Genomic DNA, 26,961 nt, shown 5'->3' on the forward strand with positions numbered 1-26,961 from the left:
ATTTAGAAATGTGATACATGATATGGGACGAAGTGAAATCCCTTACTTGTACTTAAGATGCTGAATGGTTCCCAAACACTTAAAGGATCCATTAACCATAATCGCTAAGCGGGTACACAGCGCCTCACATTCCTCCATACTGTAAACGCAGATAGTGAAATTAGAGCTCGTAAATATGCGTGCACACACAAAGCCAAACACCCACACTGGATAGTTTACCTGTGTGAGGTGAGGACCACAGCTCGTCTATCCTGGATAACACTCATGATGGAGTTCCACAGGAAGCGTCTGGAGAGAGGGTCCATACCTGTAGTGGGCTCATCCTAACACACAGCAAAAGTAACAACGAAGACATTAACATACACACAGAAACATTGAGGATCTTGTCTATCACCTATCAGTGTTTCCCATCCTAAGTCTCTAATCCAAACCAAGCACTGTGATAAGCGAGCGCCTCACCAGCAGCACTAGTGCAGGGCAGCCTATCATGGCGATGGCTGTGGAGAGTTTCCTCTTGTTGCCTCCACTGTAGGTCCCAACGCTTTGGCCTGCATACTCGGACAGACCCAGCTTCTGGATGGCCCACTCTGCAACCTGATCATGAGCATAAGGAGGATTCTGTCAGTGCCTCCTGTTATGATTACATCAAACTAAATGTGTCAGGTTTATAGATAGAGATGACACAAGGCACACTGTGTAGTTTCCAAAAATTACAGAGTTTCTACCTGAACTTGTTGCATTCAGGATTACATTATAATTATCTGAAAATAGTGCCTGGTTGCTGGTATCTCTACTCTGTCCAAATGTTGGCATTATTGAAATGATATTGCTCCTTTAATTGCATCACTACGCTCCTCTCTTTATCAGACTGGCTCATTTTTCCCTAATGCTTACAGTGAAAGGGTGTGCTACTTTACTCTGCTTGCAATGCAAACATAAATATCATCTATTTCAGTTGTCTTTGTTTTTTAATTGACATAATCACAAACAGTGCACGATGGCTAAAAAGTTAGGCTTGTGGACTATGTTCATTTTACGCACAAACATTATATATACGATACACTCATGTATATTTACACAGTGCTCTGTACAACTGTTAGGACCAGTTTTAAATGATTTATTTGCTGGCTAAAGCTGCATCTCACCCGGCTGATCTCCAACTCAGGAACTCCACGGAGGCGAGCATAGAGGTGCAGATGTTCTCTACCTGTCAGCAGCTCATCTAAAGCATCAAACTGTGGGCAGTATCCCATGTTCTGGTGGACGTCCAGGATGTTGGATAAAACGCTGAAGATGTAGGGGAAAACACTTGCATTAAACAAAGAGAATGCGGATTACAAGCCTCAAAATGTCTATCAAATTACATATTTGTTAATTGCTATTTGTAAAAACAATATATTACTAACCTGTAACCAGCGACTGAGGCCTCTCCTGAGGTGACATCAATGTCTCCAGTCAACATTTTAAATGTTGTGGTCTTCCCTGCTCCATTCACTCCCAGTAGACCAAAGCACTGCAGAGGGTAAGGAGAGGAAACATGACCGATGAACAATCAAGTGACCAGAATGCTTCCTCTGTGGAGTAAATTGTATCGGCTTAACCACACAAACCTCTCCAGGTGATACTGCAACACAGATTCGGTCCACTGCAGGGCTGAGTGTTCCTGAGTATGTCTAGCAAAGCAGGATGAAAACAAAATGGAAGTACATTTTTGAATGTGAAATCTTTTTTTTGACCATCAATTTTAGCCTTTGGTCTAAAAGAAAAATGTCTCACCTTGGACAGGTCTCGAATGCGTAAAATGTCGTTTGTTTTTTCACTCCTATGGAGTCGCTTTCTTTCCTCTGCCACATCTACATCTTCTTCCAAAATAGGAGGCTTTGGGCGATCTGATATCCTGCCAATAGAAAAAAATTAATTCAGTAAATCAACTTCTAGTCATTCTATGCAGCAGTCACATGCCATTAAGAATGGGTTATCTGGGAATTTTATTACACACATTGTAATGTTTTAGGAGCAATTACTTCAGTACATCTGGCAAATGATGTTTCTTAATGCAAGCACGACTACACTTACCAGTGATCCATGAAGAAGTGATACTGGAACAAAATGTTAAGGAAGAAATAGACAAATCCCTCAACAGCCATGCAGAATAGGTTCTTCCCAATAAAGTCCCAGTTATAGGGGTCTGGTCTGTAGTCCTCACCTGATGAAACACATAACATACCTTTCAGTCACGCTTTCACACTTTTACATTTACAGAATGCAGTCACTGTAGAATCAGAATCTTGAATATAGTTGTCACTCAAATCGGTGATTGTAATTGTCTTGCTATAATTCATATTTAGTCCTTTCAACTTCCGAGAGTTATTTTTCACTGTTACCGAAACGGTTGCAGAGCATTTTGTGCAACAGTGGAGTCTTGAGTTTGTTACAACTCTGCAGTTGGCATGGGCCTTGATGGCACATGTATAAGCAATCATATGTCTGATGCAGCCATTGACCAACATTCATTTGGAGCGTTGAGATGGTGGCACTGGAGGCTGGTCTGTGAGGTGGACAAGCTGCTGTGTGTACTTACCAAAGCGAGCGTAGATATCAGTCACAGCCTGGTTCATGGCCATATCAATGAGACCTCGGCCCAGGCAGTAATGGGGGAAGATGAGCAGCACAGACTTTAACAGCTGGTTGAACTTGTACAGAGCCTGGACAGAAATCCAAATTAGGACGATATGGTGATATGGAAGATGCATGGGAGATGGGATTTACAGAGCCAAGCCCTGTGGTCTTACTGTGGTGCTCTCAAAAAGGTCCAGGATGAAGGTGAGGGCACTACTGTTGATGCCAATGAAGAGGTTGATACATGACAAAGAGACGTAGGCTGTGCTGGGGACACTGAATATGAAGGACATGGGGTACATCATGGGTGTCACAGACCATCTGAAAGAGAAATAGATCAAAAAGAGCCTCAGTTAAGCATGATGATCAAACACCAGACACCACTGATTGACTACACAGTGATACATGAGACAAACTTGTTTTTTGCAAACCAGCTCTGTGCATTACTGGAGGGGTAGGAACAGGATGCACATGCTGTAATATGTATAAATATCCATGTGCAGTGAGAAAGTAGAGATTTTATAGTTGATATTTTGACTGTTGCAAGCACTGGGCTGAGTGGGTCAGTAGCTAGCGTCAGCTTTGGAGTGAACTTGACCCATAGGAGTGCAACAACAATCCGGTGATGACAGTAGCTCACATTCAGGATGGATGATGAAAAGTATCTTCTAAGGGAGGCATCTGAAAATCTGAAAAACCAGTGGCATGTGTATTCAAACCAGCCAAATAGCTGTTTATTGTGGGATCAGAATGAAAAAGGACAATACATCCTGCATTACCGCATTGTAAAAATCAGCCAGTTGTTGTAGAATCAGTTCAAGCATTCGGCTTAATTTAAATGGAAAGATCATTTGTTCTGGATTTTGTCAATAATTCAAAATAGAACAGACCCAGTTAAGCTGACAAAGATGACAAGAATGTGAAAGTATTGCATATTGTCACAAAACATGCAATATTTATTGGCAAAGGTTATTGCCAGTGTCAAAGCAGAAGCTAGGCTGGAACATTTTGATTCAGCTTTTTAGTTTGGCGCTCATTGTACATCCTTTGTTGTTGGAAAAAAAAAGAAGAATTAATGACAACAAAGAAAACCTACCCATAAAGCATGAGCAGAGAAATAAGTGGTTGGAGGTTGGTTGGAGAGGTATAGCACTTCTTATCAAAAAAGATGAATATTTCCACCACCATCGCTGCACTGATGGAGTAATTCAACTGGAGAAACAACAATAAAAACAATGTTCATGAAGAGCAGAAAGCCTAGTGACATGAGGGTTAGTTAGAATAGTGTCACTGTACCATGTCCCAGAGAAAGTTGGCCATCCAGTAAACCAATGGACTGACGCCACTGACAAACTGCAGGTGTTTGGCCTGGGTGACCCTCTCCTTAATCAAATACAGGACAAAGCTGGCTGGAACGAAGGACATGGCAAAGATGACACAGATGGCCACCACTGCATCCACTGAAGTGGTCAGGCTGGGGAAAGGACAGAGGAACATTTAAATAAATGATAAGAAAACCTGAGTGGATCACTAGAAGCTGTTCTAGTGTCACAACCTGGTGACTCTTCTTATTATAAACTCCTTGCAAACTTCTAGAAACGTTTCAGACTTTGAAATGTAATTGGACACATGTCCAGCCATTGGTCACTCACACAGTGATCTCAGAGAGCTGCTCTTTGGTGAGGTTGAGAGGGTGGTTGATGGCAGTGATTCCATATTCGTCCAGGTTGGCTCCTTTGGGCAGGTTTGCACGCAGGATGGCGTTGTTGGCCACATTCATGAAAGAAACCATGGCATGCCAGCCCTTATTGTTGTACCACACCTGTGTGCATATATAATGTGTATAACATAAACATCTATAGGCATCCATTAACTATAGCATTTACTTCGGACAGTCAATGAGGCAGGTGGATCACAGGGATGAAGGTTTCATCCTGATGGTGAGGCTTTATTGGACTGACCTTGACACTGTCTTGAGTCTCCATGTACCTGAGGAATGTCCCTATGTCCTTCAGTGTTCGTTTGGAGTAATTGCCCTGCGAGCAAAAATTGAAGGCCCAATTACAAAAAGAAATCACAGAAAAGCCCGGTGATGAACAAACAGAGGCCTGGATTTTTTTTATAGATTTTGCATTTTAAAGCCATACCCCAGTAACATTGAGCAGTCGTCCAAGCTGTGCTGCTAGATCCTGAAGGGTCTTGGGCTGCACCTCTAACACAGGAAGCTGTCCTCCCACTGATATACCTCCATACCTGGACATCACAGGGAAAATACTGCTGACATCTACAGCGCTTTACTGTAACTCCAGCTACTCAAAGTTGTACCAGACCATAACAACCACTAGAGGGAGAACTGCACCACTACACATAACATATCCTTTTATGTAATATACTTCACAATGCTAATAAGATTTGGATCTAACTGTAATCCGGCAATAAAGGAGTTAATATGTGAAATTACCTTTGTTCGTTCACCCAATATTTGCTCTTTAAGCTGAAAGAGAATAACATTTAAATTAAAAAAAGGAAATGACTTTTACATTAACAATACTCTACATTTTTGTATTACATATACACATCTTGTATAAACCTTAGATGTAATATAATTATAGTTTTCACTTTTAAGCATCTATAATTTATTTCAACTAAAAGTTAAGATCAACATGTAAGAGAGAATCTACAGTAAATTGATGATTTTTGATGAACTTATTAACTTTTTGGTTCTTTTGAATTGGTGTGCAGAATCTCATACCTGATTCTGATGAGGCTGGGGTAGGTCTTCACCAGGTAGTCAGAGATGTTTCTCCCTGTTAGGTCCATGAGAACATCTCCTGTTGACTGGATCCTCTAATACACAAAATAACACACAGTGTGTATTTAATATGAACTCGTCCATATGTATGATTTCAGAAACAGAGGTCAATGCACAATACACAATATTGTGTGTGTGTGTGTGTGTGTGTGTGTGTGTGTGTGTGTGTGTGTGTGTGTGTGTGTGTGTGTGTGTGTGTGTGTGTGTGTGTGTGTGTGTGTGTGTTAAATGTTAGTAAGCCAACCACCCACCTGTGGAGGTGGCAGGCCTCCAGCTCCTGCAGGACACACAGGGAGCATGGTGAGTTTCCTGGGTGTGCTGCACTGGCAGTCTGGAGACGGTTGGAGGACGTTCCATGTTTGGCTGGCCAGCATGTCTATCAGGACAGGGTTTACCAGGGGCATCTCCCACTGTGTGGTGATGTTGTTGCATGGGAAATCTCTACCGGTGGGAGAAAATTACTGATGCAGTTAAACAAGACAGCACAAAGCATTTACTGAGTAAAAACATATCTAAATTTGTGAAGGATACTCACTCCAGTGGTTCATCCACCATGCAACGAGTCCCGAAGCCAGGCTTGTCCAACAGCACCTTACCAAAGTATCTCATCTGAGCATCCATAGGACGCTCATTACTGCAATGGACAAAATCAGAAAGTGTATCTGGAAATGTTTTTGTCCAATTCAATGGAAAGTATTGTACTGATAAACTGGCAAGTCTCCAAATAACAGCTAAATAGTGTTGATTATTCCCACCTGAAGAAGGTATACTGTTTCCCATACATCCAGGGACTGAGAGTCAGGCTTTGATACTCTCCGAAAGGTGGAACGATCAGTGTGAAGGTCAGGGCCAGGAAAACAAAACTGGCTGGCAGCACAATCTACCAACGTCAGATACATAACTGTCATTTAAAAACCAGACAAAATATGTAACTCTGATATGATCAAGGCCCAGGTAACAGCTGGATAATCAACTAAAACTGAATAGCAATATAGTGCGGCAAGTAACTATGTAAAAATATACCCCATAACTAGCCAAGTTTTAAAATTTAGATCTTATTCCAGTTTTTCCCAACAGCAACACTTGAAACATAAAATGCTGTTAAGATTACTGACAGTGCTGCATTAGACCGTGGTTTGATACATTATAGCAAGGTTACCTGGGCAAAGAAGTCTTTGTAGGAGCGTGTTGCATGATGCAACCTCTTGATCAGCAGAGCAAAGAACTGTTTGATGATGAGACACAGCCCTCTGACCTGGTGGGATCCCCTGCCTGCATCACCTTCTGGGACATCACACGGGCCACGACCATTGGTGTGCAAAGCCCCGTCTGTCTCTGGAATATACAACTCAAGTCAGGTTGCACAGTCTTACTTGCACAGGGAGTGTACATGCCAGATTAAAGAGGCCAGCCAGCAAGCCAAGCATGTCTTCTGTGAACAGCGATCAAAAAGCATTTACCAGCAGTGTTCTACTAGCCTCTGGGATGTAGTTCATCCTCTTCACATGTTTACTAGTGTGCCAGTGAATGATGAAAAGCCTACATCAGCTCTCAAATGCACAAGCATAAGCTCTCTGTTGTCGGGAAAAACACTTTTGCCCAAACGTGTTTTCAGGAATGAACTAAAGAAGGTTGAAAGCAATAGTTTGACATTTCAAGAAATATGCTCATTCATGATTCCATTCCATTATGTCTGTACAATAGATTTGAAGCTAGTGCCAGCAGCCGGTTATCTTAGTTTAGCACAAAGACTGGAAACAGGAGAAAACCGCTACCCTTGCGCTAACAAAAGGTAACCAAAAAAATCTGCCTGCCCGCAGCTCTTAAGCGTTAACAACCAAAGAAAGAAGTGCAGAAGTGATACATTGTACCTTTACAGGGTGTTACATGCCAGAGCATGTTTTGGAAATAATAACTTGGCAATACACAAACAGTTTTATGTTGAGAATAGGGAGAGCACAATACCAGCCAACAGCCGGCGGCAAAGCTAACCAGCTGCTGGCCGTAGCCTCATATTCACTGTGAAGACATGTGAGTGGTATCGATCTTCTCATCTAACGTGTCGTACTATTCTGTTTACTTCTTGGTTGACCGTCACTTATCCTTTTAAATCAACGAAGGAGGGTTAAATGGTTTCATTTTATGATGCATAATGTGCTGTAAACCCTCTTAAATCACAGGAATCTATTTGCTTTTCCCACAACAGCAGCATTTGTCCAGAGCTGTTAGCTGAAAGCTGAATGTCACCTTTTGGTGGTTCCATATCAACTGCCACTCTGTTGAATCCACAGAGACTAGCTCGACAGATCTGTCGCAATGATTTCTTGTCTAGGAAAGTTAGAGAATAGAATACAAAGGATGTAGTACACATTACGGGGCTACGAGAGCTGCAATTTAACATTCAGACACACAAATCAACAGCACGAGAAACACAAGTTAAGGAAAAGTGCTACAAAGACTTTGTGTTTTTTTTACCTGGTACACATTTCCTGTTGGTTGCATTCCCATTAGCAGTGGCCTTTAGGAAAATCTACAAAGAAATTGCTTATTTTTAGTGTCAGGATTCAAGATTAACAGATGCTCTTCACTACAAAGCCTCATGAAATGGAGCCTAATCACTGTAACGGTGACTGTCAGGAAGTATCTGTATGACAGATTGTCCCAATAAAACTCTCCTGGCTATCAAATTGCTGTTTAGCACTAAAAATGAAACAACCTGTTTTTAAATGTTCCTATATAAATCACAACAGTGTGTAGTTGTTAAATACAAGCAGTCCAATGATTACTACAGCTGCTACCAATGAATGTGTTATTATTTCCATGCACCTCCTCCAGCGATGTGTCGGACACACCAAAGCTGCCGAGGCCGATGTCCACCAGGGTTTCCTCCAGCTCCCTGAAGAGGCTAGCGTAGGCCCTGGGCTGGAAGTTTCGGTTTGGCAGCAAGTAGGTCATCTCCTGGCCAATGGTCTCGATGAGACGAGCCTGTGGCACGTGATGGTGGATCAGGGCTGTGATGCTTTCCATGTCACCTGGAGAAGAGAGGTAAGGAATGATTTTGCTTAACTTCCACTTCAACATCTCATTAATGGCTTTGATTGTTTAATTTAATATCGTATAGTCTGCCCTTTACCTCTCTTATCCTGAACATGTTAAGTAAGCCGCACTAACAGCATTAACAAAAAGATGAAGCTAAGAAGACAGAATATCTGACAACTGACAGGTGACGATTCAAAAGGAAATTCAGAGTGTCGAAAACCACAAGTGGATCAAGCACAGTAGTACAGTGAGTAAGGTGTGTCTAGGTGTGTGATGGCAGCAGCTACTATAAGTAGACTGACTACAATCCAGTGCAAAGGATACAAAGGGATTATGCTCCATTGCGGTATTCATTTAGAAGATGACAAGACTAAAAACAAGTTTAAGGAGATTGACATGAGCTTGGCTGAACACACTGATTGATCTCTAAAATGATGACAACACATCAATGGAACATACCATCCATCTCTCTGTCTTGAGGCTGGCTCTCTTCCTGGTCCACTTTAAACTTTGAACACTTTGAACATTTACAGGAGCAATCATCTGTACGATCACAGCTGGCCTGCAGGACAAATTGTGATCATAAACCATAATATGTATATACAGTACATACTTGTGTATTTCTGGACTAATTAACATACAAATCCCTAAATTCAGTTTCATATGCTCTTCTTGCCAGACAATAAATAAATGATGTCAGTATAATACATACATCTTCAACCCAAATTCATCATCCCACTTCTAAAGCTACCACGCTGGACCATTTAAAGCCTAATGCACACAAACACACACACAAACACACACACACACACAAGGCTCCAAGTTCCTACCTTTGGAGTATTGTCTTTCATTCGCCGTACAAGAGTGAGGTAGAAGCCAGCGCCAAAACAGTTCTTGAGGAAGATGGGAGAACCGCAGCAGTAGAGGCGCCCCTGAGAGATGATAGCCACCCTGTCACTGAGCAGGTCCGCTTCATCCATGTGGTGGGTGGACATGATCACCGTGCGCCCTGCAGCGAGGGACAGAGGGGGGCGATGTGGAGCGGGTAAATAGAGACGCATGAAAGACGGATAGATGTTTGATGATTCTGATTTAGGACAATATATATATATTTGTGTTAGCTAAATCCAGATCTAATAATACGGTTGTGCTTTGAAAGATGTTTTGTGCAGCACTCAGGTTGAATTATGTTTGGCCTGACTAGGCAAACCTGTCAGGTTTGTTCATCATCTCATCTCTACATGTCATGTATCAAGCTACACTGCTGCTGTGTTTATAATTATGTTCACCCAGATCTCTTCTAATCAGTTTCTATGCAGATTTAAAAGTAATAAGTATAATTCATAATAAGAAGGTAAGAACACCTTTTAGCTAACTACTTTGAAATATATTTTAAATAATACAAATAACACAATAGTAGTATGAACTGCTACTTATTTTTAACAGATGGATGGGGTTCACGTCGACTCATAACACATTTGGCGTCTAACTGTATTATTATGATAATAATTTCATATTGATCATAATATAACACAGTTAAAGTTGGCTATCTTAAACAGTTTATTATCTTTTGGTATTGGAAAAGACACACAAAAAGTCTATCTGAGGGGCCAAGACCTCCACAGCACTATGACATCAGGGTTTTATACCTCCTTCAGTCTCACCTTCACGGTATTTGAGCAGCAGGTCCCAAATGGAGCGCCTGGAGTAGGGGTCCACCCCTGAAGTGGGCTCATCCAGGATCACCACCTTGGCCCCACCAACAAACGCCAAGGCAACGGATAACTTCCTCTGCATGCCGCCTGAATTAGATGAGGTGTGGACCAGCTTTAAAAAATAATAATAATCATTTTAAGAGCACTTTGGAGGCATGCAAATGCATCCTTACAGACCTGAGAGGTTCTGGGTCAGTTCATCTCTCTTGTGAGGAAGACCTAGATCCTGCAGCATGTTCTCCACCTCCTCTTTGGCCTCCGCTATTGGACGGCCTTTCAACAGCGAGTAGAAGAGGATATGTTCTGCTACAGTCATACTAACAGCAAACAAAAGAACGAGGGGTAAATAATAATTCAGTAACTATCAAATTGTTAATACAATACACAGCAAGCGTGTGTTGTTGTTATTTTATCACACTGTGTGGAGAGTTACGTACTGCTGAAAAAGGGTGTTGTATTGAGGGCACATTCCCAGAGACAGACGGATGTTGTCCATGTCTGTGCGGATGTCCTTGCCATAGATGGTGGCTGTCCCTGAGGTGGGAGGGAACATACCGGTCAAGATGGACCTAAGACGAGGAGACAGAAAGAGAGAAGTAAATGAGGACTGCTTTTAAAATGTTCTGCCTTTATGGTTGTTGTGTGTGAGTATGCATCTGTGTGACATACATCGTGGTGGTCTTCCCAGCACCATTTTGGCCCAGGAGGGTAGTAATCTGGCTCTCATAAAAGCTGATGCTCAGGCCATCCACGGCCGGTGTGACGCTGCTGCCGAACACCTTGACCAGGTTCTGGACACAGACTCCCTTCACCAGTTCAGCTGGCTCTGCTTCAAAGAATGGCTGACCTGCGTAAAGCAAAGACAACCAGGTAACCGACCACAACCAAATCATATTGTAAAGAGAGACAATCATATATCAACATATCATATTTATTTCCCTTTACTGAATTTTTTTATTTTATTTCATCTCACACATGTTTATGAAAGACACATATGAGATCAGGGGACTGGAATGCCATAACAGTTTAAAGAACAGTTCCAATCACTTATTAACTAAGCATGAAACTGAGAAGTTAGCAGCGTGTGTGTTCACATATAGCAACAAGCGCAAACACACACAAGGACACCGAGTTCCCACACAATCACTTTGATTGTCAGAGAGGGAAAGTTAGAGCAAATAGAGAGACGGCTTCAATCCCGAAAGTGTTTGCTTGGAGAGATATTACATCTACATAATCAATAAGTTATGTCATTAATTATATATGGAAAAACGCTATAATTGCTTTTTCAGATATTAGAAATAAGCAGAGATACTGATAGGCAATCAAATGCAGCTGTAATGTGCAATGATAAAATTGTGATAGAATTGCGAATCTATTATACCCTGGGGAATATGAAATGCGGCCCTGACAAGAAGTTACAATGTGAAAGAAAGTGTTTTGGTGATGAATTTAACAAATTGCCCCTCTCTGTGTAACAAAATCTGCGTTATACACACCGTCTTTGATCTGGTCCTCCTCAGCCTGGCTCTCCACCAGCCTCTCCCCCTGGACCTGGTGATCACATGACACTGTCTCTTCCAGAGTCTTGGGTTTCTCCTGGTCTTTCTCTTGATCTTGATTTTCCTCCTCCTCTTGCTTCGGCTGCTCTCCTTGCTCTTTGTTTGTCGGGTTATCAAAACCTTTTGTATCCATCTCCAGTTTGTTGTTGTCTTTGGAGACAAAATAAAGGATTTTACAACTGACTTAGGACTGAGATCATACATTATGTCACCGGATAACTGCCTCTCCTCTAAGAATACATATTTTATTATGCACAGTACAGGAATATGGAAAATGGTAAACAAGTAAGCTCACCTGAAGCGGGAGCCACACTGTTGAGCCAATAACAGGGCAGGAGGGGGAAGTAAAACGGTCGACCAATTCCATACTGGCCTGTGATGAAAAAATATAATACATGAGCTCCAGTAAATACGTCAAAATAGTATCAAACCCTTCATTTCTCATTCACTTCTCTCTTATGCACTGACCAGGAAAGACATTGTCCAGGTACCAGGCCAGCACGGCATACAGCACAGTGTCCAGGCCCATCATGCAGATGGAGGTGAGAAAGGAGAACTCGTCCCCCTCCAGAGGGCTGGTCTGGATGTTGTCCCACTGCAGACCCAGACCCTGCTCTTCGTACCGCGACAGGTACTCCGTCCCAAAGCCAAACGCCACTTGGGACAACAGACTCTGTGAGGAGGGGCAATGGTCATCTCATCTTGTTTAATCTAAGATTATGACCAAGAAGTTTAGACTGTGTGAATGTGTGATGGGCTTCTAAATCCCTTTTAGTCTTGAGTTAGGCATAGTTGTAATGCTTTGGGATCTAATAAATCTGTGATACAATTAAGGAACAACAACTAGTTTCCTTTTTAAATGTTGTCAGATAATCTCAAGACCAGTTCCTGTATCTGATAACACACGTAGAAAAGTTAAGAATAAAAGATTCTGAGCAGGTAAATGTGCTGAGGCTAAAATGTATGAATTACTAAATATGTATTCACATTTGTTTCAATTGAAGCATGTTCCCTTTATAGAGTGAGATGCTGAGATGGGACACCCACCACCAAGATCTTCATGTCCTTGGTGATGTGGTCTTGCCAGGCGAAGCAGAAGATGTGCGGGAGGTAAAGGGCAAAGTGAATGATGCCGCAGCAGGCTGCTGCCAGGTTGGCCTGGTTGAAGAAGACACTGAGGAGGAAGCATTGCATGATGGTAGCTGTGGTGAAGGTGAGCAAAAAAAGGAAGAGGATGACACCGTTGCTGTAGTTCAGTACCCTTCCTCCCTATAGGCCAGAGACAGAGAGAAACAGAGTTTTCAGTAATTCATGGACTCTGTATTAAACCAAACATACATGCTGCGGCTGTATGAGGAGGCATAGGGATTAATGTTGGGAACCTAACATAACAGTTTTCTTCATATATTACTGATTTTTTATCTGCGCAGCACATGTCCACTTACAAATGCATTGTGCACTGACCCTGATAAATGAACAATACGGTACTATAAATGTTGTTGTTTTGTTTCTTATTTGGAAAGTGATGTGTATCAATTTGAGCAAAATCTGTTTTGATTGTTTTGAAGAAAGCTGCAATTGATTGGTTCTTCAATATTGACTTTCAAAACTTAGATGAGAACATGTTCCACACTGGATACAATGTAGCATATGTGAAATATGTTGTTGTTATTATTATGTATAAAACTGCATTATCATTTGAATCAAACAAATGTTTGTTCATATCATATTTGAAATATATAGAAACCATGTCATGTTTAACAGTATTGTAAAAGTAGTTGCCATGTGAAACAAGGGCTAATAAATACCACATTGGTAATGCAAATAGACATTATTATAACTGAAAAACATTGCTAAACACATATCATCCACTAGAGGTCATAGCAGCCTATCTTACGACAATATGCCAGTTGAGCCACTGGCTGGCAACAAGAGATGACTTGTAACTCTTACAACATAGAGGAATGAATCATTGACTAGTACATTCCTGCAAAGCTGTTGACATAATTCCCATGATGTCATGGCATTCACAGTTCCTCCATCAATGATTTATTTGTATGCCAATCAGTCAGACACTACTGTTATTATTTCAAGGACAAAGATCTGGTAAAACTGGGTGATAGTTATCATGATCGGAGATATGAGACTGGCCCAAAGAATTATTCTTTGGCCAGACTCATTAATAGCTTCCCAGGAAGATTAGGTAGTCAGAAAGATGACGTAGTAGAGGATAGCTGCACTCGAGGAGCTCCATTCATATATTTTTTACTATTCATTATCAGTGTTCCACCCACAGCGACATCAGGTCTTCTGCCCAAACATACAGTGGGACAAATTAGATGGTGCAGGAATGAGGGTCTTTAAAAGCTTTTTTTTGGAAAATCCTTCCTCACCATGATGATGACGGTGAGCAGAGCGGTGCTTGTGCCCATCATGAGGAAGCTGTCAATAAACCAGGTGGACCAGATGACGCCGTTGGTGACCCCCACGGCCTTCAGGGTCTCCTTCAGCCGGAGTTCCTTCTCCAGGACGATGCTCTTGACAATCATGGACACAGAGTAGACCCAGGCCAGGACCATGAAGATGGGGAAGCAGCGGTTCAATGTCAGCATGAAGCTGGATAAAGAAGGGGAAGGGGAAATAAGATGACGGAGAGGGACACAGGGGCTGAGGTGAAGAACCAGAAACGTGACTGTACCTTGAAAATCTAAAATTAGAAGAGTCAACAAAACATTCTGCTATGGCCGGTAAATGTGATTGAACTTTGTTTAAATGTACTAAATTATCAACGTTTCCACTTACAGATCATCCACATAACAAGGGTAGGGCATCTGCTGTAGGTAAACACCTAGTGGCCACTCTTTTCCCGTCTGCGTCTTGATGATCCCATGCTCTATTATGTCCTGGAGGTAAGCAAAGCCGCCCCAAATATAGCGGAAGTCATCCATAGGATCAGCTCTGGGGCCAGGATCCCAATACCTGAGCAATACAGACATATTTAGTCTTTACGTTTATCATTATTACACTAAACCGATCATTTCCATTTGACTCTAACCTGTCTTTGACCTTGTTGGTGCGCTCCACTGCATCAATATCCATACGGATCTTGAACTTAACATGAGGCGGGACATTGGTGGTCCAAGTGTGCATATTTACAAAGACAAGGCCCGCCCAGAACTTGCTGTCCTCCATCAAGTCCAAGGCCCAATAAGTGACGGTGTCCTCGTCAGGCACAGCCACAAACTTATCCAGGAGCACACACTGAGTGAGGGAGAAGGAACAAGACAGAGACAGTACTATACATTAACAGGATATAAGGACATTTTAAGTCATGTCTGTTTAATAGAACATTGGATTTCACTTTAAAAGAAAAGTCACTTACTTGAGTCCTCCATACACTGTATCTTAATTGTAGCCATAAAGGTCAACAATCCAGCTTTTTAAAACATGGCTAATCTTAAACAGCCATGCTAGCCGCTCTGTAAGTCTGTACTTACTGTAGGCACATAGATGCTTTGACTACTTCAGCATGCTAACAAAGCAATGACAATGCTAATATGTACCTGATTGTATATTATTAATACATCCAACAGTTGCCAAAATAGTTAAAGAACACCAAAGGCAATAGGACAAATATGAATGTATGAACACATTTGTGTGCACATACATCCAGGAGATATATGATAAGTGGAAATGTACCTGCTGGTGGCTATACAGAGGATTACTAAAGGATTCATCCTCTGGGGACCATGAATATTTGTACAAAACTAAATGGCAATCCATTTCATAGTTTTGGAGATATTACAGTCTAGACAGAAGTGGTGGACTGACCGATGGCTACACCGACGTTTCCATCGCTTGCTGCTAGCGTGGCTAAAAAGGTGAAACGCTGAGAACTATCAGTGTTGGCTCGAGTCACTGTGATCCACAATCCACAACCACATTTGCAGAGAAACTTCAGCAGTGGTTGTCTCTTCCCAGCAAAGCGTGTCTGACATAGCCATTCACTGTAGCCCAATGCAAACAGGGGAGGGCCGTGATCCAAAAGGAAACACTCCAAACAACAAATTACCCTTGAGATCCCATGGACCGATACCCCTCTGAACCAAAACACACATTTCCCGTGCATTCAAAATGCATGCATACATGTATATACATTCGCATACACAATGTACACTAAACACACCCAACTAATTATTTAAATCTCAAAGACCGTCCGTTAATTTGCCCAAGCATTCACCTCCTAGCACTGCAGCCCCACTGTGTGGTGTGTTACGCATGCACACCACCAACGTGCAGCCAGCCAGCCATCAAGCCCACGGTCATTGTTGTCGCTTTATAATGGATGGTGGTTGGAGTGGCAGCTGTAGCTAATCGGCCTCAATCGTTCCCACTCTCCTTGTCACACTCAAGTGCTGTAAGCTTCAACTTGGACAAAAACAAAGAGCACCAACCATCCACCCAGCCATGCCCCTAAGGTGCCCCCCGTGTCACCCCCCAGTGTGATAGGCCCCTCATCCCGATTAGCCTCCGCAAAGGAAAGGAGTGATTTAAACTTTGTTTCAAATGCATTGGTCCACTAAATGTGGAGGGCACTCACAAGAGAAGGTTTATGATGTGTTTCTGTTGTTTTTCTAAATCCTCCACTCCATCAGCAGTAAACAAAAGAGGCTCGACAGCTAGTTTGCTGCGATGGCTCTCGCCCACCTGGATAGATTACCCTCTGAACGGGCAGACAAATTGCAGAGCCCAAAGACAGCTCATCTAAATGCTTACAGCACGTCAACAATTGAATTGAGCACATAGTGGTGAGCCAACCAGGGTATTGAAATCAACAAGTGACAAGACATGGCTTAATTGGATTATTTAATGAATAGGCCTGTCCTAAAACTCAGGTGGAGCGAAATGTGAAAAAACAGCCCACATTCTTTCCGTCAGAGCCCAATGGGAGAAGTTGGCAAAAACAATCCTGACACCTTATTCTCTTCTGGAAATGTGGAGCCAGTATGATTCTGCATGGTTACACACATTCTCCAAAACCTAGGCAGCAGTATTTGATACAAGACAAGAACATGCAAAAACGATAGATGTGTTTTACTCACATCCCCATATTGGTTGAGCGTTCGAATGACCCGGTCAGTGAGGTTGAAGATGTCTCGCCAGTCAAAATCCGGCACGTCGGCCGGACGGTCCTCTGGAGGGCCGTTGTACAGGAAGTTGAGGATGTGTTTGGAGGAGAACGGGGCCTCCTCTAGACTCCTGTCAATGAAATCCATCACCGATGGATTGCAAATGGTGTCCTAAACACAAAAGGTGGTAGGGGAATAGGCTTTATTTACCCTGGGGTTTTTCTATTAAGATCAAGATCTTTTTTTTAAGGAAGATGTTTCTGAGACACCAGTACAAACAAAACAAACATTTCGCAAAACCAAAAGGAAACGGAAAGATAAGGCAGCCTCAAAGAAAGCAAAAATTAACTTATTCAAACCATTAACATTGTTATGAGATTTGTCTGTCACAGAAAATGTTTGAAAAGGAAGAGGGGATAATAGACGGGTAACTGATGTGACTAAAGAAAATAAAATGGATAGTTAATGTAAATTTACTGAGAGGTAAGCGAATAAGGACAGTAGATGGGGTTTACAGAGAGGTCGAAAGGAGAAAGTGAGAGGAGTGATAGACACTTACGGAGAGCCAGATAGATGGAAATGGGAAAGAGGTGGCATATTTTGGTAAGATAAGGTTCTATATTCAAGCAGGAAACTTTGTGAACTGATGAGACCTCAGCAAAAATTATCAGTGAGGAAAAGATCAGGATATAATAACAACATCATCAATCACCTCATTCAAAGGGACAATTGGTTGGCATTGGATGTCAACTGAATGGAAACACAATGGTAGATCCTGATCATATCTCTGTAATAGGCACAGTAAAACTGGTACATGGATGTCATTTTACACCCCAATAGAAATCCCCTGTCAGTTTTAAATAAGTCAAATCCAGCGATCTTGCAAGGAATCTTGTGTTTTGTTTATTGATTCTTCCTATATTCAGTTGCATTTTTAAGAAGTTTTTACAACTTTCTACAACGTTATGTGTCCTTATTTCTCATGGTGTACAGTTTAAAACTAACTATTCAGTCACACTATATTGCTGTCCTACCCGGATCATGTTGACTTGAACTCCATCTTGGAAAAATGCCCAGATCTGAGGAGCCACTTCCTCCCAAGCCTTCCCCATCGTCCTCAGTCTCTCCAGCTCCTCAAATGTTGTGTTTGCCTGTAGGAGAGATATAAATGTGTGTGTGTGTGTGTGTGTGTGTGTGTGTGTGTGTGTGTGTGTGTGTGTGTGTGTGTGTGTGTGTGTGTGTGTGTGTGTGTGTGTGTGTGTGTGTGTGAGAATGGTTGGTGTCTCAACATTAAAAGGAAACTCTTATCAAAAATAAACATGCACACATAACTAGCCTGTATATGGGTGCATAAAATTTCGAAATATGGGAACACAAAATGTTGCACAAATGTATAGAATAACATATTGGGGAAGGGGGCGGGGACTTGAAATCCATTCATGTAAACGCATGCAAACTCAAATACACACATTGTCACAGTACTCCTAATCTCCTGCTACATACCATTCCCACATCAAACTCTCTGTGAAAACAGGCTTTGCAAAGACAACACACACATTCTCACACAAAGAATTCCCGCGGGCCTGTTCAGATAACCAGCAACTGTGCAACAAATACACTCTGTGCCAAATAGTCAAATATTTACTGCACGCTTATCATTAAAACCCTGGATGTGTGTGGGTACAGTGCCTTGTGTGGAAAATACCAAAGGCTGGCTATTTCAGTATTCAATCATGTGCGGTGGGGGATGAAAGCGCTCAAGAGTACACCCAATTAAACGCCTTCCTCTTGTGTGTGTCTGATTTTGGGTGACAATGGGGACAATGGAGCCGGGGTGACAATGGAGGCTGTTGGTGACAACTGGCCGAATGCATTCAGCCTGCCCAGTGAATCCCAGTCAGGTTCCCACAAGTGAGTGCTTCCTCATTCCCCGGGGCCGTTTAAAACGGCAAGCAAAAGCAGGAGGAGGACTTGGGGTTTCCTTGAGGTGATTTCTTAAAGGGGGCTGTGGAGGAATTTTGTAGTTGGCCAAGATGTGGGGTATGTTCTGCCTAACTTAGCATACAGTGCAACAAAGTGAGCACCTGTAGCAAGATTAGTTTAAGTCTATTAAACTCAAATCTGAATGATACGGCCTTAGTGTGCCTCCAGGGAATAAGCAGGGATGACACCCTTCAAAGATCATCATCACACTAGAGCAGTCACAATACAGCGTGAAAAGACATGTTTAAATGCTTTACTTGGAGTTTCTACTGAAACAAACTGATGCATGGCAGAGTTAAGAGGAAGATAACAAAGAGCCTGTAGAGGCCATGTTTTTGGTCTCGTAAAAGCAATGGATTAACCCCTTAGTCATTACTTTCTTAGTGCAATTAAGATCCCAATCTGAGGGAAGAGGAAAACAAAGAGGGCATTAAAGGTCAGGAAAGAGGAAACCCAAATGTGTGCGTGTCTCTTTGTGTGCGTGATCCCACGTCTTTAACGACAGACTCTTTCTGCTTACATAACAGTGAAAAAGCTGTGGCGCCAGTGGACCTTGTGGTAGTCACCACAGCCGATCAGCCCGTGTCTTCCATTGCAACCAAGCCATCCATGACTGCTGCCCCCCTGAAGGGCTTTGACCAACACGTATCTACATCTAGATACAAAGGGCTGGACATGACATGAGGAAAGCTGATCCCCTTTTGAGGGGAATGCATTGTTCACTGCAGTCGGCTTGATTGCACCAAAGAAAATCAAAGATACGGATGTCATGGAGTAACAGACGTCATTTAAAAGGTGGCAATCTGGGGGATCTGTATCTTTCTTTATACATTTTCATTAGCTCTCCATCTTTGTGACTAAGTGGATGCGACCATTTTTATTTGTTTGTTCAATAATACCACCAATTACTTAGTTTTTCCACCACCTATTGAAAATAATACCTAAAAAGTAAAATGCATCAAATTCAGCAATATAGTGAAACATCTATAATTTAAGGCCTGCAGAATCCTGCCAGAATGAGTGTATGAAACCATGGTTCTCCACCAATGCATACACATTGGCCAATGCTGCTTACATTTCGTATGATCTGCCGGGCAGCCGGCGAGTCAGGAGCGTAGAGGATCCGTCCCATCAGCATCGGCTTGACAGAGTTCCACACAATCCTGGTGACAGGGTTGGACTCCAGCTCTTTCATCAGATCATTGCAGAACGGAGCTGCAGGGAAAGGTTATGTAGTAGATACTTAATACATTCTATTGAAAGAGAATATGGGGAATTTTTTTTTTTTGCTCATCCAAATATACTATCATTATGTATCATAATTGGAAAAAAAATTGAAAAATGCTAACAGCTCTCAATCTTGAAAGAAGGAGTAAAGAAGAAAGGACAAAATGTGTGTTCTTACATGACACATTACAGGAGGGCGCCACAATCAATTTACTTGATCTTTGTTTTGCATCCGGCCTCACCTTCCACTTACTTCTAGGATTTGAGATATCTTACAAATTAACACACACGTTGGACTGAAATCATTCCACCTTGGTAGATGTAATTGAAGTTGTACTGTACAAATCCAGTGAGTCTGTCACACTAAACCAGGAGATCTACTGCTATTATATTAGAGTAGGGTTACTTCAAAAAAGAACAGAGACATTGTTTCAGTCTCAAGAACAAACCCCTGGTTTTAATGGTAAAGCCAAAAGCTTGAGACTAGACCAATGCCTAACATCTGTCACACTAACATATATTATATGTGTCTACTCACTGGTGCTGTTGTCGTATGTGTACTGGCTCCGTGCCCTGTGGCCGCTGATGCCCAGGAAAGCTTTGTAGTTATTGTCCTCGTACCAGTTAAAGGAGGTGACTCGGGAGAAAGCGCCCTCAGTGTAGCCACATACCAAGCTGGAGGCAGCGGCCATCGCCTCCCTAAAGGACAGATTGTTCTGGAAGAGAGGAGTCATGACCTGGAGAAGCTCCCTGGAGCTATTCCTCTGGTGCAACTGTGGAGAGATGCCAAAGTAAAACAGAGCTTAAATGAGAATAGATATGTGTTAAAGATATACCAAGGATCAGTACACACAATAAGCAACTACATGGACACAAATCGGGTTCAAAAACGTTTAATTACTACAGTGCAATGTTTTGTTCCTGGTTGCAACAATTCAATGTTATGCAATTTGCCAGGGCTCTGATTAGCACCTTCCGTACCCGCCCACTTATCTTAAAAGCGCATCAAGGCTGATATTTTGGGTCGTGACACTGTTGTACCTTAAATTATTATACACACACATAGCAACAATGTATTGTTTTGGCCTTGGTCGGTTGCACAGTTTCACGTCGTCTGGTGTCTATGGTAGAGACGCTTTGTCTTTGACCTGACCACAGGCTGTCTATAGTCTCTGGTCAAGACAAAGACAAAGTGTCGTGCCAACAGGATGTCAGACTGTCAGCGACACTAAATATCCCATGGAAACATCCACAACAAACAACAAACAAAACAATGTGTTCTACTACATACCCACTGAATGTTTAAAATGACGGGTACACCACAACTTACATGGATACAACGTCACAAATATATATATATATATATATATATATATATATATATATATATATATATATATATATATATATATATATATATATACAAAAACAGATCCCTCAATCCCCCTTGACGTTTAACCTTTTCCATGTATCGAGGCTACACCTGTTCTTGCAGCCGCAGTGTTGTTTCCATTGGGATGGTCTCATAATGATGATATATCTGTTTTTTTAGGCCTAACAGGCCTTTTCTGGATTTAGCCTTCCTATTACGCACTAAATGATATCCACCTACTTCTGTTTGCATGAAAGGTTCAGCAGGGGAAGCAACTGTTTCCTGACAGCTAAAAATAGCAGGCGTTGAACTTTTGAATAGTGCCGGACTGGACCATGCCCTACCTCTCGCAGTTTGTCCGAGACAGCAGAGACGACCTGTACCCAGAGTTGAATTTCAATGCCTTCAGAGTGATTATCCAGCACACGAGGAAGCTGAAGAGAAACAAGTGCATTCTTTTAATACAAGTACTTTTCTTTTTCTCAAAATTACACATTTCACCAAGACACAACGTCTTCCTGACACAGAGGAAGTTACTAATACCCCCCGTCCTTGGCGTCCCTTTGTTTGTTTCGATGTTTAAAAAGGAAAGGATGATACCGGCCCTTGATGACAGACAACTTGCAGTCGGAAGTATTCAAATACATAGTGTAATTAAAATGAAGTTCTGTATTCATTGAAACTGATGCAGTGGAGAGACATATTTATCGAGGTGATGATCTTTTTTCTTGTATGTCAAATGTCATAAAAATGTGTCATGATTGATGTTGAAATATTTTCTTATCATGAACTGATATATACAAAATATTTAAATAAATTAGTTGATCAAATATTCAGTAACATAAACATGTTTTAGTGGACCAGAGAAAAACACCGGTATTCTTCATTATTCATGTCATATGTGCTGATCATTGTTGTCTTTGAGGATCTGCTGGTTGGCCCAGAGATCTTCTCGCCAACTCACAACACAATAGGATAAAAGTTCCAGGAAGCAGCACGAGGCCAAGACACCGAACTGCCAGAGACATCCTCCACTATGACATATATAGAGTATGCTTATCAGAGGGCAGTGAGCTCAGACTTCCTCAAGAGTTTGCTTTTAAACCATTTCCGTTTGAATTGAGAAGCATAAGACTATAAGCACTAAGAATCCCGAGTATGTGATTGCACGTCATTATGTGAATGCAAATCACGGGTCGGTCTCGACCCTGAAAATCTGTGGTGTTGAAAAGACGTCTTCAAACACTGAACACAAATAACCCATATAGATTACATTTAATTAATTTATAGTGAGAAGAAGATGGCATGAAATGATGGCAAAACGTATTTTAGCCTTTCGCTGCTATAGCAGAAGACAGAGGCAGACAGAAGACTAAACACATTTTACCTCGTCCCACGTGATTGTTGCTGTCTGTCTCATTGTGGCCTGTGTTTACTCAAAGTGCCCTTTGGTTACTGAGGAGAGGAGTGTCTCTTCACTAAGCTAATTACAGACAGAGGCCATGTCTGCCTGCTCAGCTTATGCTCATGGCTGTTTCCCATCACCCGTACCTATTTGAAGCATGTTGGCTAAACTTGAGCACAGTCTTAATCAAGCCTCTTGCAGGTAAATAAGACCCTGCTTGAATTATATGGTCTTTACGGCAATGTATTCTATTAAGTGATGTTAATTCAATAATTTTTCTGAGGTTATTTTTTATATTTTTGCAGGTTGAAATGTTGTCTTGGGTTTGTTTGCTGTATTTAGAAAATTATGTTGAATTACTAAGACATTAAGTCACAGGTAAACAACTGGAGTTTGACCTGCACTCATTATCTGAGTCATTATTGTTATCAATATTTCAGTTTAAGTTCCCACATATGTATTACTAGTATTTCCTTTTTGTAGTAAAAAAGATTATGGTTGTGTATTTTACTTATTATATTACTATAACCACTTTACATATAATTATTTGTGATACAACAGTCTACGGCATGTTAATTCAGGGTGATGTCTATATGTTAAATATTCCAGCCCTTTCGAAATATTAAATTACTGCCACTTGAAATGCATCTTTTATGCTTATCTGTAATGTACACATTGGGGTTATTGTAATGCAAAGTTCTTTAACATTCCTGGAGCATAGTAGACTTTATTTACTTAAGACACATGCCAACTTGCATTTCTCTGAGAACTATTTGTCCCACCCTGTGAGTCAGAATCCTTGTAAAAATATAACCAGCTGTTTATCAACCGGTGGTTCCTGATAATTGCGGTATGATAGGCCTGTGTGGACTTGTTAGGTTTCGATCCAGATGGGATTTGAGCACAAACTGCCAATGTGAAGTCAGACATAAACAGAAACCATTAGCTAATCCACAGAATGTACTAAATAAGATACAGTTAAAGCTGTGTGACAAAGCAATATGGGATATGATTAAAGTATGATGACTAAAATAGTAGGTGTACGTCTTTAAAACAGTCGCTTTTTCAATGTTTCTAACAATAATCGTGCCGGTAAATTGCAGACAATAAAAATATTATTTTGTCATTTGGTAATCTAAATAGGTTTCCTAATTTACATAATGCATTTTCAATTTCCAACAAGGGGATTTATATTCATTGGGATTACATCACCAAAAAAACAAATGCTCTATTAACTTGTCATCAAGATTGATTAACAAATCAGACACATAAGTTAACGCCTACATGGCACAGCTTGATAACTATTTGTCAAATGTCATATCCTGCCCGATACCACATTGCCTTATGACAGCAGTTGGCTCAGCCTTCGGTGAATAGCCATTGGAAATCTTTGCAAATAAGCTAAAACACATGGCAACAGCCCAGATGGGACTTGTCCAACCACAGCTCTATACTGGCCTTCCCAATTCATAAACTAAATGGATAACTTGTGTATGCATTTCACTCATTTAAAATGAGGTTTCTATGAACTTTATACAATCAAGACCACAGTGGATGGCTGTAACTGGTGTGAGCAGTGTGGACATGTGGAAAAAGGGCTCCCAATTTAATTTGGCCAGAATTTAGTTTTGATTGTACAGCTATTTGTATCAGAGGTTACATTTATACAAATGGTAAACCATTAAATAATAGGCTGTAGCTTTTAACAATAAGCCTTGGCACATAATACATTTTGGTAATATCCCAGCCAACACTGACCAGTCTGAAGAGCTTGAAAAAGTCGACATTAGCATAGAATTTGTCCTCAATGATCTGTAGCCGTTGAGGGGTAAGGATGCACATGGCATTGCGAACAGCGTAGAGTCCTCTGCGGCTGGGGAAGCTGAGGAATCGCTCCAGCAGGGTCAGGCTGCAGGCAATGTCCTTTAGATGCAAGGCTGGAACCCCAAAGACAAACTGGAAAAAAGTATATGTGAACAGAAGACTTGCGTTAGTTTAAATTGGAAGGATTTTAGCATTAAATATCATTGCACTTGGACATCAGTTTTGGAACTTCACAGGGCAGTGTTTTCTATTCTGTGGTTTCCTGAATAAAAATGCACATTTCCAAAGTACTCCAAGAAGTCAATGAATATGTTTAAAATGTATGTTTGTATGTGTATTTGTTTATTTTACACTTTACCTGTCACAATTCATGTAGTACGTGTGTTGGTTTGGGTGTTTTGAAGTGGGGTGGTATACCCATAGTCAGCGTGTTACCTAAAGTAGACTCGGTGTCACTGAAAGCCTCCAGTTTGGAGAAGCAGACAGGAGTTCCAGCACAGAAGCAAAACTAAGTACTGCTCTGGACTGGGGCAGCAGCAAAGAACATGTTAGCTGCCTAGTTGAAAGGCTAACCTAAAAAACAAGTGTAAGCTATATTTTGAATATTTTCACCACTCTGTCTTGCTGTCAGATCTCCCTTTCCTTTTAAATTAACCAAAACATATTGGTAGCCTACTCTCTCCAATGTCACAAGACTACTTTGACAAAAACAGTCGAGTTTCCCTTTCAGTTTAGTTTCCCATCGTAAAATATTCTAAATATTGTGTGCGCTTGAAGCTAGGGTTGGTTATGTTGAGAAACTAGCAAATGGAGCCTACGTTAGATTTTTTAAAATAATCCGACAAAAATACTCAGCCCAATATTGCCAACCCTTTTCCAATCAAAAAATAACGTTAGCTAGCATTCACAGCTCAAGAAGTCCCTAAATCTAGAGAGAGAGTCGCAAAGTCTGTCTATGAACATAAACATATCATAAAATGAGTGTAAACGACGAACATGGCTATCGTTCATCCTCACAGCTGTAAAGCTAACAGCTTGTGGACGACTCCGGAGACGCACAGGTTGGCAGTTAGACAAAATGGCCCAATCCCAATCTTCTCCACACTCACTTCTCACAGACTTTGAGGCGAGCTTCCGCCAAATTCGTGAGGGTTTAGCCCTGTCCCACTGTCAAATCATCGAGCGTTTTAGGTCTCTCGCTGACATTTTTAGCTCTTTATGAACACTTTCTGTAAATCAGCATTTATGCAGACTTTGCCTGATGTGGCGTTACCAGTGGAAGCATGGAGACATAACAAAAGGTAAACAAAGAGAACAACACAAGGGTGTTCAACCTGGCATATTAAATGTATAGAGAACAGCTTCAGGACAGCATTCATGATATCACTGAATCAGAGAGGATGTTCTCAAAGGCACGACAAATGGAGCAAGTATTTACTTTTGGAAGACTTTCTAATCATAAGAATTGCTTTTAAAGATAAAGATGTTGGGTCAACGCTGGCAGATGGTGACAGTCCTCTCTTCATCGGTTGTGTTTCCAACACTACACAAATGTTTCAAAATAATGTTGAAATGTGACACATGTATCCTTTGCTACCTAACCGTGTGTGTGTGTGTGTATGTATGCGTGTGTACCTGTTCAGGCCTGATTTGGGCATTGACTAGCTGATACACCACAGACTCTGTCAGAGGAATGTCTCTCAGCAGGAATGATGTCAGAGTCTCATCGTCCTTCAGTATAGTCTCCACCTTTACTCCTCGGCCTACAAAGAGAGACAGTGGGAGTTCGTGTGAATGAAAATGCTCCTATTTGAACAACAAATTGAACAACCCGAACTATTGTTGTCTGTGCTCCACGAAAGCAAACTCAAATTTTGGGCAAGTTGTGACAAATCTATTGTATTAAAAGGTTAGGAACATAGGTTGAGGAAACTTTACCTCTGCACCCCCTCATTATTCAGTGACATGTCTTAGCATGAATAAAGTTTGCTCGCTGGTGTGGCCAGCATCCAGGTTCAGCCCTAGATTGACTTGGATTGTGTTAAAGTTTTAAACTGTTCTTGTCCTGTTTCTATCCAAGAAGTTGTGGGACAAAGGTACCTGATAGACTAGTTAACCACTATAACAAATTACACAATTACACCTTCTCTGTTGATGGTAACTGCTTGTTTTTCTGGTGAGGTTGGTCACATCAAGTGAAGATTTATGACACACTGATCACTGAAAGTTCCTTTACTGTCATTTGAACGCTTTGATTCTTGAATGAATGAAACA

At 41.4% G+C, this 26,961-nt stretch overlaps 1 protein-coding gene across 1 annotated transcript in view; it reads right to left on the reverse strand.

The window, feature by feature from the left end:
• Nucleotides 1–26,961, reverse strand: part of abca4a (ATP-binding cassette, sub-family A (ABC1), member 4a) — a gene marked incomplete at its 5' end in the record, with an annotated part of 30,441 nt that overhangs the window by 1,052 nt on the left and 2,428 nt on the right. The window contains 43 exons of the mRNA XM_079234437.1: nt 47–139; nt 220–323; nt 460–594; nt 1,146–1,287; nt 1,407–1,513; nt 1,611–1,673; nt 1,777–1,897; nt 2,077–2,206; nt 2,582–2,705; nt 2,793–2,940; nt 3,716–3,831; nt 3,916–4,093; nt 4,272–4,441; nt 4,581–4,655; nt 4,767–4,872; nt 5,081–5,113; nt 5,372–5,466; nt 5,683–5,872; nt 5,967–6,065; nt 6,187–6,311; nt 6,591–6,766; nt 7,907–7,961; nt 8,258–8,463; nt 8,930–9,032; nt 9,301–9,479; nt 10,135–10,272; nt 10,363–10,502; nt 10,623–10,754; nt 10,855–11,032; nt 11,685–11,897; nt 12,043–12,120; nt 12,216–12,420; nt 12,795–13,016; nt 14,141–14,363; nt 14,550–14,726; nt 14,803–15,008; nt 16,850–17,047; nt 17,911–18,027; nt 19,935–20,074; nt 20,625–20,859; nt 21,803–21,892; nt 24,622–24,819; nt 26,323–26,450. Of these exons, the coding sequence (XP_079090563.1) occupies nt 47–139; nt 220–323; nt 460–594; nt 1,146–1,287; nt 1,407–1,513; nt 1,611–1,673; nt 1,777–1,897; nt 2,077–2,206; nt 2,582–2,705; nt 2,793–2,940; nt 3,716–3,831; nt 3,916–4,093; nt 4,272–4,441; nt 4,581–4,655; nt 4,767–4,872; nt 5,081–5,113; nt 5,372–5,466; nt 5,683–5,872; nt 5,967–6,065; nt 6,187–6,311; nt 6,591–6,766; nt 7,907–7,961; nt 8,258–8,463; nt 8,930–9,032; nt 9,301–9,479; nt 10,135–10,272; nt 10,363–10,502; nt 10,623–10,754; nt 10,855–11,032; nt 11,685–11,897; nt 12,043–12,120; nt 12,216–12,420; nt 12,795–13,016; nt 14,141–14,363; nt 14,550–14,726; nt 14,803–15,008; nt 16,850–17,047; nt 17,911–18,027; nt 19,935–20,074; nt 20,625–20,859; nt 21,803–21,892; nt 24,622–24,819; nt 26,323–26,450 (6,091 nt within the window). The remainder of the gene's footprint in view (nt 1–46; nt 140–219; nt 324–459; nt 595–1,145; nt 1,288–1,406; nt 1,514–1,610; nt 1,674–1,776; nt 1,898–2,076; nt 2,207–2,581; nt 2,706–2,792; nt 2,941–3,715; nt 3,832–3,915; nt 4,094–4,271; nt 4,442–4,580; nt 4,656–4,766; nt 4,873–5,080; nt 5,114–5,371; nt 5,467–5,682; nt 5,873–5,966; nt 6,066–6,186; nt 6,312–6,590; nt 6,767–7,906; nt 7,962–8,257; nt 8,464–8,929; nt 9,033–9,300; nt 9,480–10,134; nt 10,273–10,362; nt 10,503–10,622; nt 10,755–10,854; nt 11,033–11,684; nt 11,898–12,042; nt 12,121–12,215; nt 12,421–12,794; nt 13,017–14,140; nt 14,364–14,549; nt 14,727–14,802; nt 15,009–16,849; nt 17,048–17,910; nt 18,028–19,934; nt 20,075–20,624; nt 20,860–21,802; nt 21,893–24,621; nt 24,820–26,322; nt 26,451–26,961) is intronic.

Source organism: Taurulus bubalis, assembly GCF_910589615.1.
Source record: "Taurulus bubalis genome assembly, chromosome: 18".
NCBI classification, from domain to species: Eukaryota; Metazoa; Chordata; class Actinopteri; order Perciformes; family Cottidae; genus Taurulus; species Taurulus bubalis.